General features: G+C 34.7%; 1 protein-coding gene across 7 annotated transcripts; it reads left to right on the plus strand.

The window, feature by feature from the left end:
- The first annotated feature begins 3,201 nt into the window (after nucleotides 1–3,201).
- On the plus strand, nucleotides 3,202–11,119 carry LOC139872362 (UDP-arabinose 4-epimerase 1-like). Of its 7 annotated transcripts, none has more exons than XM_071860220.1 (11): nucleotides 3,202–3,475; nucleotides 3,620–3,772; nucleotides 3,876–4,002; nucleotides 4,138–4,216; nucleotides 4,323–4,371; nucleotides 4,709–4,817; nucleotides 4,994–5,118; nucleotides 5,234–5,347; nucleotides 5,438–6,190; nucleotides 6,544–6,709; nucleotides 10,864–11,119. In XM_071860220.1, exons 6-9 carry the CDS (start codon nucleotides 4,760–4,762, stop codon nucleotides 5,567–5,569), a joined length of 429 nt encoding a protein of 142 aa, XP_071716321.1. In that variant the 5' UTR covers nucleotides 3,202–3,475; nucleotides 3,620–3,772; nucleotides 3,876–4,002; nucleotides 4,138–4,216; nucleotides 4,323–4,371; nucleotides 4,709–4,759; the 3' UTR covers nucleotides 5,570–6,190; nucleotides 6,544–6,709; nucleotides 10,864–11,119. The 7 variants fall into 7 exon arrangements, with proteins under 7 accessions (XP_071716321.1, XP_071716319.1, XP_071716318.1 ...); XM_071860218.1 differs by having other exon boundaries at nucleotides 3,876–3,988; nucleotides 6,544–6,729; XM_071860217.1 differs by having other exon boundaries at nucleotides 3,876–3,988.
- The last annotated feature ends 1,207 nt before the right edge of the window (nucleotides 11,120–12,326 follow it).

Consider the following 12,326-nt stretch of genomic DNA (forward strand, 5'->3'; position numbering starts at 1 on the left):
CTCAATATAAAAATACATACTTTGTGTACCAAAATTGACTATATGTATACACCAAAATTGACTATCCATATCTATATTATTATTATTATTATAACAATATATATATATATATATATATATATATATGGGCAGGATTAATGGGGAAGTAACCAATCGGGGGAAAGAGGGGGAAGCAAATATCTAAACCCTAATATCTAAACCCTATAAACCCTAATATCTAAACCCTAATATTTAAACCCCAATAGCTAACACCTCAACATATGCTCGAAAAACACGATAATTGTTATATATTACTTCTTCGAACGTTTTCCCTCCAAAATAAAAACATTTATCACAAAGTGTCTCTACTAAATGTTCATATTTTCATCTCATCTATAATGTTCGTGAACAAAGTTTTTTCAAAAAACGAAAAAAAAAAGTTTTTGCTTCCCCCCGCTTCCCCCCGATTGGTTACTTCCCTCTTGATCCTACCACATATATATATATATATATATATATATATATATATATATATATATATATATATTCTTGGATAACAAAGTATGTTGCTTTCAACCATATAAGAAGTATAGTTTTTATTTTTCAAATATGACAAAAGTATAACACAAGTATACTTGTGGAAAAAAAAAAAAAAAACTGTAAATATATAGTGAGTTTTATACTTTTTCTAAAAACTATATCAAGGATGACACAAGTATATCACAAGTATAGTTTTTTTTTTTTTTTTTTTTCCTTTTTTAGTCTTTGTATGATGTGCTAAGGTGTCTTTCATGTGCCATGTCAGTCTTTTAAAAAAACACGTCATAAGAGTTCAGATTGATCTATATACTAACATTGTTAATTGTTAATTGTTACTGGTTACTAGCTATGAATATGGGCCCCCTCTCCTCCACTAGATTAAATTAGAACTTCCAGATTCACATCATGAAGTTGGCAAGTTGGAATATAGTTAGTCCGTGTGGGTAACTCCAAAACCATCAACTTAAATAATTTTCAAGGTTCATTTCACATGTGTTAAGAGTAATAAATTATGATTATGATTATTATAGAAAAACACACAACGATAATAATATTCCTAATAATCTAAATATAAAAATTACATATTCGCTCCGTCCAGTTAATGTATACATTTAGAAAATGCATACATTGGATTCTGTTTAATAACAAATACTCTGTAACAAATGAAATTAAAATAATGGTATGATTAAAGTACAAGTTGTCTGTGTCCATTTTTCGGTGTCAATTTCAAAGTAAAAAATGGACATTTGTAATTGATTAAAGTAGAGTGTCTTTCGGTGTTTTTGGTTTAAAGTCTTGATAAGAGAAAATATGACGTGAAACAATAAGAAAATATTATACTATATACTAATTAGTGTAAATGGGTACCAATCATATCTCGTCACCTCGCCAAAAAACACTGTTATACTGTAGCAATCACTGTAGCAATGTTATTGTAGCATTTGTTTTTTATTATTTTTTTCTTTATTTTTTTTTTTTTTGGAACCACCTAATTTGTGACTGCTTTGTTTTTAATAATAACAATCTGAAATTTTTATAATAAAATCTTTAAATTAGTTGTAACCACATAATTAAAAAAAAAAAAAAAAAAAAAAAATTGTATAGTAATATTTTTAAAAGTGACTGATGCTATTTTGATAAAAAAAGAATAGAATAAGTTGTGCTCAGTTCAAAATAAAATAAAAATATAAACTAATACATAGTTGGAGTTTTAGACACAAAAAAAAAAAAAAGATAAGGGTGTCGGTGTCGAAAGAGTGCGACGATTCAGATTTGGAAGGTGGCTAGCGATTTGCTGGTGGTAAGCGGCGGTTAGGTATGCAATTTAAAATAATGGTAAAAAAGTTATGCAAATTCGATTTCACTACAAATTTCATAGTCATTTTTTGAAATGACATTGTATACCTAACCGAAATCGTAAACAGAAATTTTTTTGCACACCGTCGCAAAGCGCGGTACACTTTACTAGTTATAACTAAAAAAGAAAAAAAAAAATTCATAAACACACCACCGGGGTACGGTGGTCGCGAAGTTGAGACGGGGCAGCGTATTTCCGATTAATTGGAGCCGACGGTGAAAATATTGTTGGACACCCCATGCTCTTAGCAGTGATAGTAAATGAACAGGAATAAAAGGGCCATGTGGTTTGATATATATATATATATATATATATATATATATATATATATATATATATATATATATATATATATATATATATATATATATATATAGGGGCAGGATCAATGGGGAAGTAACCAATCGGGGGAAGCAAATTTTTTTTTTCGTTTTTTCGGAATTTTTTTTTCCAGCATCAAGATTACACGAAAATATGAACATTTAGAAAAGACACTTCGTGATGAATGTTACTATTTAGGTGAGAAAACGATCGACAAAAATAACATTCAAGATAATATTGTTCGTGAAGAATGTGAACGTTTTTTTTCTTCATGTTTTATGAAGTAAAATTTAGCCCGATTTAGAGTTTAGGGTTTGGTGTTTTGGGTTTATTCCATAAATCCAAAACACCAAACCCTAAACCCTAAACTCTAAACCGTTCGTGTTAAAAACTCAATCTAAATCCTAAATCTAAACCCTAAACCCTAAACTTCTAAACCCTAATGTCTAAACCCTATAAACCCTAATATCTAAACCCTAATACCTAAAACTTCAACATACGCTCGAAAAACACGATAATTGTTATATATTACTTCTTCGAGCATTTTTCCGCCAAAATAAAAACATTTATCACAAAATGTCTTTATTAAATGTTTATATTTTCATCCAATCTATAATGTTCGTGAACAAAGTTTTTTCAAAAAACGAAAAAAATAAATAAATTTTGCTTCCCCCCGCTTCCCCCGATTGGTTACTTCCCTCTTGATTCTACCACTATATATATATATATATATATATATATATATATATATATATATATATATATATATATATATATATATATATATATATATATATATATATATATATATATATAGGGTAAGTGGACCTAGATAAACACTAAATGGGGTACAAACTTGATAAGTGAATATGGGCAACACATTTTAGAAATTTCAATTTCAATTTTATACTAAAAAAACGCGGAGGGTTATTTTGGTCATTTTAATAATTTAATTTTCGTATTTCTTTTTTTTTTTTATCAGCATCTGAAAATCCTTCGTCCCCAATTTTCATAAACCCTAAATCAATCTTAGAGCCCGTAGTTCTGAATCGGTTCTTAAATTCAACAACTTGTGATGTCCAGAATAGTGTTGGTGATCGGAGAACCACCGGTAAAAACTCTAGTATGGAATTCAGATCTTCGCGGTTCTCCATTTTATGAGTTGATTGTGCTAGAATTGTTAACCGCTTTCAACTTCAGAACTACGGCGTATTAACCGATTCAAATTAAACGATTGATGAATCAATCGATCGATTGAATCTTAGATCAATCAATTAGGTATAAAAAGTTGAATTTAAGTTCTGAATTTAAGAAATATTAATTTTCTCTATGTTTAGACTGTTGTAACATGTATTAATCTAGAGTTCATTGCAGTAGAATTAGTAGTTAGTTAGATGATGTTGATCACATCTTTTTGAACAGCTTGAGAATATGAATCCTGAGTTTGAATCGATTGAAGCACGATTGCAATATTTCCTTATTCAACTTCAGTCTGAAGTAGGAGTGCTTGATAGAATCGTTCACAGAAATAAAAACCAGCATCGAAGAAGCTCGTATTTCCAGTACCTATCGAAGGTATAGTTATTTTGTTTGGTAATTGGTGAACCAACGCCCTGGTTTTGGTGAATTGCAGATAGGTTTCATGCCTGTTTTTTGTTTCTTGTTAATTGTTATGTAGGTGAGGAGAGACTGTAAGCTTCTTCAGTCGACCAATTTGGTTGAACTCGTTAACTCGTGTTTTCTTGTTATTAACGGGAATCGACCAAAGCAAAAGGTGCAACTATTAGAAAGGTATTAGCACTCAGGTACTCGCTTGCCCTTTTTTGTTCTAATAATAAATCATCATATGAAATGTGGTTGCATCTTACTTTGTGTTTGAATGTGGATCCAATTTAGTTTCTGAATTCAAGTTAATTTAATTATGTATTAATGTTTTGTAGTTTGAAGAGAAGAAAATGTGGTGGTGGCAAATATAACTTTCTGATGCGACTTCAGGGTGTTGCACGCCTACTTTCACAGGTGATTTTTACAATTGTATACATTTGCATTGTATATGTCCCATAATTGTTACTTGAAGTTAAACACATATACATTTGCATTGTATATGTCCCATAATTTTCATCAGTCCATGAAGCCACCGTCAGCCGCCCCAACCGGAAACGGACATCAAATCGGTATGCCGTGATATTTGATTCTACAAATTATATGTATTTCAATCAATTTGTAGCTTAATTTAGATTAAACTTCAATTTCTCGTACCTTCATTTTTGCGTTAATTTCATATATGTATACGTACTCCTTAGATCTTGAAATATAATTAAAGTTATTATTTGTGTATTTCTTGGTCTTCTATAAATTTGAGATTGATTGATTTTAGGTCTTTTCACCTGAAGTTAAGGCTCTTATCTTTGCTTTTGTTTATACATGAAGGAGACTTCTCTTTTTTATAGTAATGCAGTTAGGTTTTAGTTTATGCTACTGATTAAAGCAAGTTGCCTTTTTAATGCACAGAAGCAAATAAGGTGATTACAGAATTGATATTTATTGTACGTCGTAGTACAAATGAACTTTAATAAGCCAAGAAGTCAGCCAAGGCCTACCCGGTCTTATGCTTTAGGAGGTAATGTTTTACATATTCATTCATTAATTTCATTAAACCTATGCAATATATGATTTTAATTCTTATAATGTAATTTATTCAGGAAATGTTTTCCTTTCTTATTGCGAACACATTAAATTTATTCTATTGCTTATATGGACAAAGTATCCTGTATTTGAAGTTATTGGTGGTTGTAGGTGTGGATCATACAGAGCCAATCAAGAAAAAAGGATTTGTAAGAAAGATTGCATTGGCTACAACCCTTATAGTATTGTGCATTTTCATGCTCAAACAATCCCCTAGTTTTAGAACCCCTAGCCCAGTAAGTTTAAGTGATCCTTTTTTTTATTTAATTAAATGTCTATGAATTTTATCCATCTTGTTATTTTCAGTTTAACGATATGATTGGTAGCTATCGTGATGTTTCTATTTTATAGTTCTCACAGCACGAAACAGGAATAATTCACGTTTTAGTAACTGGAGGTGCTGGCTATATTGGTTCTCATGCTACATTACGCCTTTTGAAAGACTCTTATCGATTGACTATAGTGGTAAAAAAATATTTTTTACTATATGTTTTTAATGATATTAGCATGTTGTTTTACGTGTTAGTGATGTAATTTGGAAAAATGTTGTTATAGGACAATCTTTCTCGTGGAAGCATAGGTGCGGTTAGAGTCTTGATCTTCAAGACTTATTTCCAGAACCTGGGAGACTTCAATTCATTTACGCTGATTTGGGAGATGCAAAACCCATATCCTTTTAAACATTGAAACCTATCATTTGTTGTGCTGAAAAATTACCAGGTCTAGTGGCATATGAAATTATGAAACTGCTGTTCACTTTATTATGTTTCTCTCATGTTGTTAACTTTAACTTTCAACTATTGGCTTTTACTTTTCACATCTAAAATTGAACTTGTAGATGTTAGCACAGATGAGGTCGTCTATGATGTCCAAACTCTTTTACTAATATGCCACCACCTTTGTAATTTTGTTGGTTTCGATGTTTATTTTATTTGTTTTGATGTGTGTTCAAATGTCACACTTAAAGAAGTGTTCCCTGTCCTGATTTTTATTTGTTTACATTTTTATTTGTACATGAAGTCATTAGTCATCCTAGATTTTATTATTGCGTGCTTTTGTTTCTGGATTTTTATGTGCTTTGCATTTCGTATGATAGTAGATGATATGACGAGAAAGCAGCTGCTGAGACTAATTGATGAAATATATGGTCAACTTGTAGAGATTTAGTTGGTGAAATTTGAAATTGGAGTTTAAATTATACTGTTGTGGTGTAAGGAACAGTGTTACCGAGATGAGGGCAGACATGTTCAAGATTCTTGTCATGTATACCTCGAGTAGCTGTTGCGACAATAGGAACTTGCCGATCAGGTATGCATTGATTGTTGTTTTCGTTATTGATCCATGATTTTCGGGTCTTCCTTTTCATACATGATCCCTCTATAAGAGTTTTTATCAATCAAATATTGCTAAATAGATTTTAAACTTACCATTGATCAACATGGAGATACTGAATGGTACAGAGATATGCTACCATGTAGATGATTAATGATGCTTGTGAAAACTGGGAATTCTTTGATGTATGATATGTTACATTTTTTTTTTAGAATGGGTATGATATGTTACATTAATATGTGAATAATCAGACCATCACCATATATGTATTTAATATTTTTTTTTTTTTCTAATCTTGTTTATGATTTATGTACATGTTTTGGCTTAAGAAAAGGAGACTGGTGGTATGTCTACAAAAGGAACTGGATCAGCTGCATAGTACTCGTAATCAATAGCCTGACGGACTATAATCATCTTTGCCGTCATATCATGGTTGATTCTCTCACAATGATCAAACACATTGACGGACTATAATCATCTTTGCCGTCATATCGGGTATTTTTATCATTCATCGGGTATTTTTTTTTATCATTCATCAGCTACTTTTATCATTCATTTGGCATTTTTATCATTCATCGGTTATTTTTGTCATTCATCGGGTATTTTTTTTTTTTTTTATCATTCATCAGCTTTTTTTATCATTCATCGGGTATTTTAATGAATGATAAATGCTTGATGAATGATACTATTTTTTGATAAATGAGAAATGAATGATGAATGATAGCATTATGATGACTGATAACCGTTTTTTGATAAAAGATAAGTGTTTTTTATATGAATGACAACAATTATATGAATGATAATTGTTTGATGATTGGGCATTTGATCTAGTGGTATGATTCTCGCTTTCGATGCTGGAGGTCCCGAGTTCGATTCTCGGAATGCCCCATTCTTTTTTATAAAACTAATCATGATAATGGTTTGATAGAATGATAATGGTTTGATGAATTATAACATTTTGATGCATGATAATTGTTTTGTGATGAATGATAACTGTTTTGCGATGAATTATAATTAATGATAAATATTTGATGAATGATGATTGTCTGATGAATGATAACTATTTGATGATTGATAATTTTTCGATGAAAGATAAATGTTTTTCGATGAATGATAAATTTTTTCGATGAATGGTAAATATTTGATGAATGATATTTGTTTTTATATGAATGATAGATATTTATGATGAATGATAAATATTTGATGAATGATAATTGTCTTATGAATGATAACTATTTGATGAATGATAATTGTTTTTCGATGAATGATAAACATTTTTCGATGAATGATAAATTATTTTCGATGAATGATAAATATTTTCGATGAATGACAATTGTTTTTCGATGAATGATAAATGTTTTTCGATGAATGATAATTGTTTTTCGATGAATGATAAATGTTTATGATCAATGATAATTTTTTTCTGATGAATGATCATTTGATGAATGATCATTGTTTTCTGATGAATGATCATTGTTTTCTGATGAATGATCATTGTTTTCTCACGAATGATAAATGTTTATAATGAATGATAAATGTTTTTCGATGAATGTTATTATTTTTTTATGAATGATAATTGTTTTATGAATGATAATATTTTGATGAATGATAATTTTTTTCTGATGAATGAATGATAATTCTTTTTTGATGAATGATAATTATTTCCTAATGAATGGTGGGGGGTGGGTGGTGGGGGGTGGGGGGTGGGTGGTTGTGGTGGTGGGTGATAGTGGTGGTTGGTGGTTAGTGGTGGTTGCTGGTGGTGGTGGTGGTGGTTGGTGGTGGTGGTTGGTAGTGGTGGTGGCTGGTGGTGGTGCATGGTGGCGGTGGTGGTGGCGGTTGGTGGTGGTGGTGGTGGTGGATGTTGGTGATGGGGGGTGGTGGTTGGTGGTGGTGGATGGTGGTGGTTGTGGTGACGATTAGTGGTCGTTGGTGGTGGTGGTGGTGGTTTGTAGTGGTGGTTGGTGGTGGTTGGTGATGGTGGTGGTGGTTAGTGTTGATGGTTAGTGGTGGTTAGTGGTGGTGGTGGTTAGTGATGATGGTTAGTGGTGGTGGTGAGTGGTGGTGATGGTAGGTGGTGGTGGTTGGTGGTTGGTGGTGGTGGTGATGGGTGGTGGGTGGTGGGTAGTGGTGGCGGGTGGTGGTGGTGGTGGTTGGTTGTGGGTGTTGGTGGTGGGTGGTGGTTGGTGCTGGGTGGTGGTTGATGGTGGTGGTGGTGAGTGGTGGGTGGTGGTGGTGGGTGGTTGGTGGTGGTGGGTGATGGTGGTGGTTGTTGGTGGTGGTGGTGGTTGGTGGTGGGTGGTGGTGGTGGCTGGTGGTGGTGCATGGTGGCGGTGGTGGTGGCGGTTAATGGTGGTCGGTGGTGATGGGTGGTCGGTGATGGGTGGTAGTGGTTGGTGGTGGTGGATGGTGGTGGTGGTGGCAACGGTTAGTGGTCGTTGGTGGTGGTGGTGGTGGTCGGTGGTGATGGGTGGTGGTTGTTGGTGGTGGATGGTGGTGGTGGTTGGTGGTGGTTCGTAGTGGTGGGTGGTGTTTGTGGTTGGTGGTGGTGGTTAGTGGCGGTGGGTGGTGGTGGTTAGTTGTGGTGGTTAGTGGTGGTGGTGGTGGTTAGTGATGATGGTTAGTTGTGGTGGGTGGTGGTGGTTGGGTGGTTGGTGGTGGTGGTGGTGGTGTGGGGGGTGGTGGTGGTGTGTGGGTGGTGGTGGTGAGTGGTGGTGGTGGTGGTGGGTGGTGGTAGATGGTGGTGGTGGGTGGGTGGTGGTGGTGGTGGTTGGTGGTGGTTAGTGGTGGTGGGTAGTGGGTGTTGTTGGTGGGTGGTGGGGGGTGGTGTTGGTGGTGTGGGTGGTGGTGGTGGGTAGGGGGTGGTGGTTGGTGGTGGTTGGTAGGGGGTGGTGGGAGTTGTTGGTGGTGGTTGGTAGTGGTGGTGGGTGGTGGTTTTGGTGGTGGTTGGTGGTGGGTAAGGGGTGGTGGTGGTGGTTGGTAGTGGTGGTGGTGGTGGGTGGTTTTGGTGGTGGGTGGTGGTGATGGTAGGTGGTGGTCAGTGGTTGGTGGTGGTGGGTGGTGGTGGTGGTGATGGGTGGTGGGTGGTGGTGGTGGTAGTTGGTGGTGGTGGTTGGTGGTGGTGGTAGGTGGTGGTGGCGGGTGGTTGTAAGACCCGAATATTTGTAGTGTACATAAGTGTATTTATGATACTTGAAGTGGGGGTTTTGTTGTACATATTTAAAATGAAGAAAAATTCTGCCCAGGCCATCCGCGCGCCGCGCAGGTTAATGGCGCGCCGCGCCAATTGCTGACATTTCACTTATTCCTTTTTAAATTAGATATTTTGAGGGCTTTTTGGTAATTACACATGGGGCCCGAATTAAAGGCCCTAGATCAGTCTTGGAGCTTCATTTACTCCATCTTCAACAACCCTTATCACCTCCATTTAATTTCTATATAGAGAGAGTGATATTCTAGTGAGGGAAAACTCATTTTGGGGAAGAAGAAGAAGGAGTTCTAAAGTTGTTCATCTACTTTCTAGCTATGTTTTGAGTGTGGTGGTATGTTCTAACTTTGTTTTCCTTGTTTAATTTGATTAAGGGTTAGGGTTTGGGGTAAGTGATGAACTTAAAACCCATTTGTTAGTGAATTGGGTGTTTTGGGTGAATTTGGGTCATGTAGACTCAAAGATGATTAACTAGGGTTTTTCAAGGTATTAATTGATGTTTATGAGCTTAAATTAGTTAGTCAATTACTAGCACACCTAGAGATAAGTAAATGGGCGTTGTGTGGGTTAGTGGATGACCCGAAATGGGTGTGTTGACCTTAATTTGGTCAAATGGGTCAAAATGGACCTAAGTTAGTTAATGTTGGTGTGTAATGCATAAACCTTGTGTTGAAATGTGTTTTAAACCTAACTTGACTAATGATTAGGGTTTTGGGGATGTTAACCCAAATATTAGGGTTAAGGGTGCAAATAGGTCGAAATTGTACCATGGGTCAAGATAACATTAGAATGGAGTTTTAGTTGGTTGATCAACTTGAGTTTGTGATTGATATTATGTATAATGTAATAGGTACGTCACATTGAAGATTTCCGAGCTTGATTATCTTTCACAAGAGATTTTGAGGTGAGTGGAGTAATTATACGTATGTGTATATGACGTGTTTATTTGTGGGTGTTATGGTATGAACCATCGAGCCGGTAGTGCCATAACATGTGTGCGACAAGATGTGAACCACGAGCCGGTAGCATCGAGTGTGAACCACGAGCCGGTAGCACTATAAAATAAGATGTGAACCACGAGCCGGTAGCATCGAGTGTGAACCACGAGCCGGTAGCACTATAAAAGAGTATGACTCAATTGCGTATGGTGTGAACCACGAGCCGGTAGCACCATAGCGTTTATGGTTAACCATATTGAGATTGTCGATTATTTAGCATATTGTTTATATATATATACATTGTGTTGAGTATATGCTAATGCGGTTTTGTGATAACGTACGACTTGTTAAGTGTTTTGGGTACGATGACATGCTAATTGAGTTACGAGTTCGTACGAGGTATTTAATGAATGTGATTGCAAATAGATGAGTTATATATATGTATGTGTAATTATTGCATTCACTAAGCTTTGCTTACCCTCTCGTTATTTACCTTTTTATAGGCTCAGGTATGGACAAAGGTAAGGACGTTTGTTTGGAGTAGAGATCCTGTTGTGTTAGGGGACGCTTTTGGAGATATTAGCTTTTGGAGTTTGACCGAGACTTGAGTAGTTTAACCCCAAACACCATGCTCGTAGTGTCGTTTGGTATTTAAACTTTTTGCGGTCGAAACTCACGTTATGTAATAAACTCATAATTCGGGCCGATGTAGGCCCCGCTTTGTAAAACTTATTTTATGTTTGAATCGTGTTAGTTTTACATATTGAAATATGTTGTTAAAAGTGATAATGCTAAAAACGAACATATATTTCATATCATTATCTCTCAAGAAAGACAAGCTTTTAGTTGCAATTGTTCTATTTACAAGTGATATTCGTTTAAATAATAAAAGGTGAAGACAAAAGACAGATTCGACGAATTGAAGACGCAAACGATCAAAAAGCTCAAAAGTACAAAGTACAATCACAGTGGTTCAAATTATTGATGAGAAACGTCTCAAAATTACAAGAGTACAAGACGCAAAACGCAAAATACAAGATATTAAATTGTACGCAAGGACGTTCGAAAATTCGGAAAAGGGACTAGAGTCAACTCTCAACGCTCGACGCAACGGACTAAAAATTAAAAGTCAACTATGCATATAAATATAATATAATATAATATATAAATAATTCTTATAAATTATTTATATATTATATTATTTATTAAAAGTGTCGGCAAGCTAGGAGTCAAACTCACCTGAGCTGGAAAAAGACGCCATGCGATCGCATGGCCTGGAGGTGAAAAACTCATGCGATCGCATGGTGAATAGTACCAGGCTACATCCTATAAAAAGCAACGAATTCGGTCGAATATCTACACATTTTTCTCTTCTTTCTTCTTACGTATATATATATATATATATATATATATATATATATATATATATATATATATATATATTATAATTTTAATTTTAATTTTAAATTCTAATAATAAGGGTATGTTAGCGAATGTTGTAAGGGTGTAAGTTGAAATTCTGTCCGTGTAACACTACGCTATTTTTAATCATTGTAAGTTATGTTCAACCTTTTTAAATTAATGTCTCGTAGCTAAGTTATTATTATGCTTATTTAAGCCGAAGTAATCATGATGTTGGGCTAAAATATTAAAGACGGGGTAATTGGGCTTTGTACCATAATTGGGGTTTGGACAAAAGAACGACACTTGTGGAAATTAGACTATGGGCTATTAATGGGCTTTATATTTGTTTAATTAAATGATAGTTTGTTAATTTAATATAAAGATTTACAATTAGATGTACCTATAAATAACCATATACACTCGATCGGACACGATGGGCGGGATATTTATAAGTACTAATAATCGTTCATTTAACCGGACACGGGAATGGATTAATAGTCAATGGACTTATTAAAATAGGGGTGAATTATATACAAGGACACTTGGTGTAATTATAGTTTAA

The sequence above is a fragment of the Rutidosis leptorrhynchoides genome, chromosome 10 (assembly GCF_046630445.1).
Source record: "Rutidosis leptorrhynchoides isolate AG116_Rl617_1_P2 chromosome 10, CSIRO_AGI_Rlap_v1, whole genome shotgun sequence".
Classification (NCBI taxonomy): Eukaryota; Viridiplantae; Streptophyta; class Magnoliopsida; order Asterales; family Asteraceae; genus Rutidosis; species Rutidosis leptorrhynchoides.

Excerpts from the sequence above, each read along its gene's own strand:
- LOC139872362 (XM_071860218.1), top strand. The coding sequence starts at position 3,629 with ATGAATCCTGAGTTTGAATCGATTGAAGCACGATTGCAATATTTCCTT. Across the intron at positions 3,773-3,875 it reads ATTTCCAGTACCTATCGAAG|GTGAGGAGAGACTGTAAGCT; the intron begins GTATAGTTATTT and ends ATTGTTATGTAG. Across the intron at positions 3,989-4,137 it reads AAGGTGCAACTATTAGAAAG|TTTGAAGAGAAGAAAATGTG; the intron begins GTATTAGCACTC and ends AATGTTTTGTAG.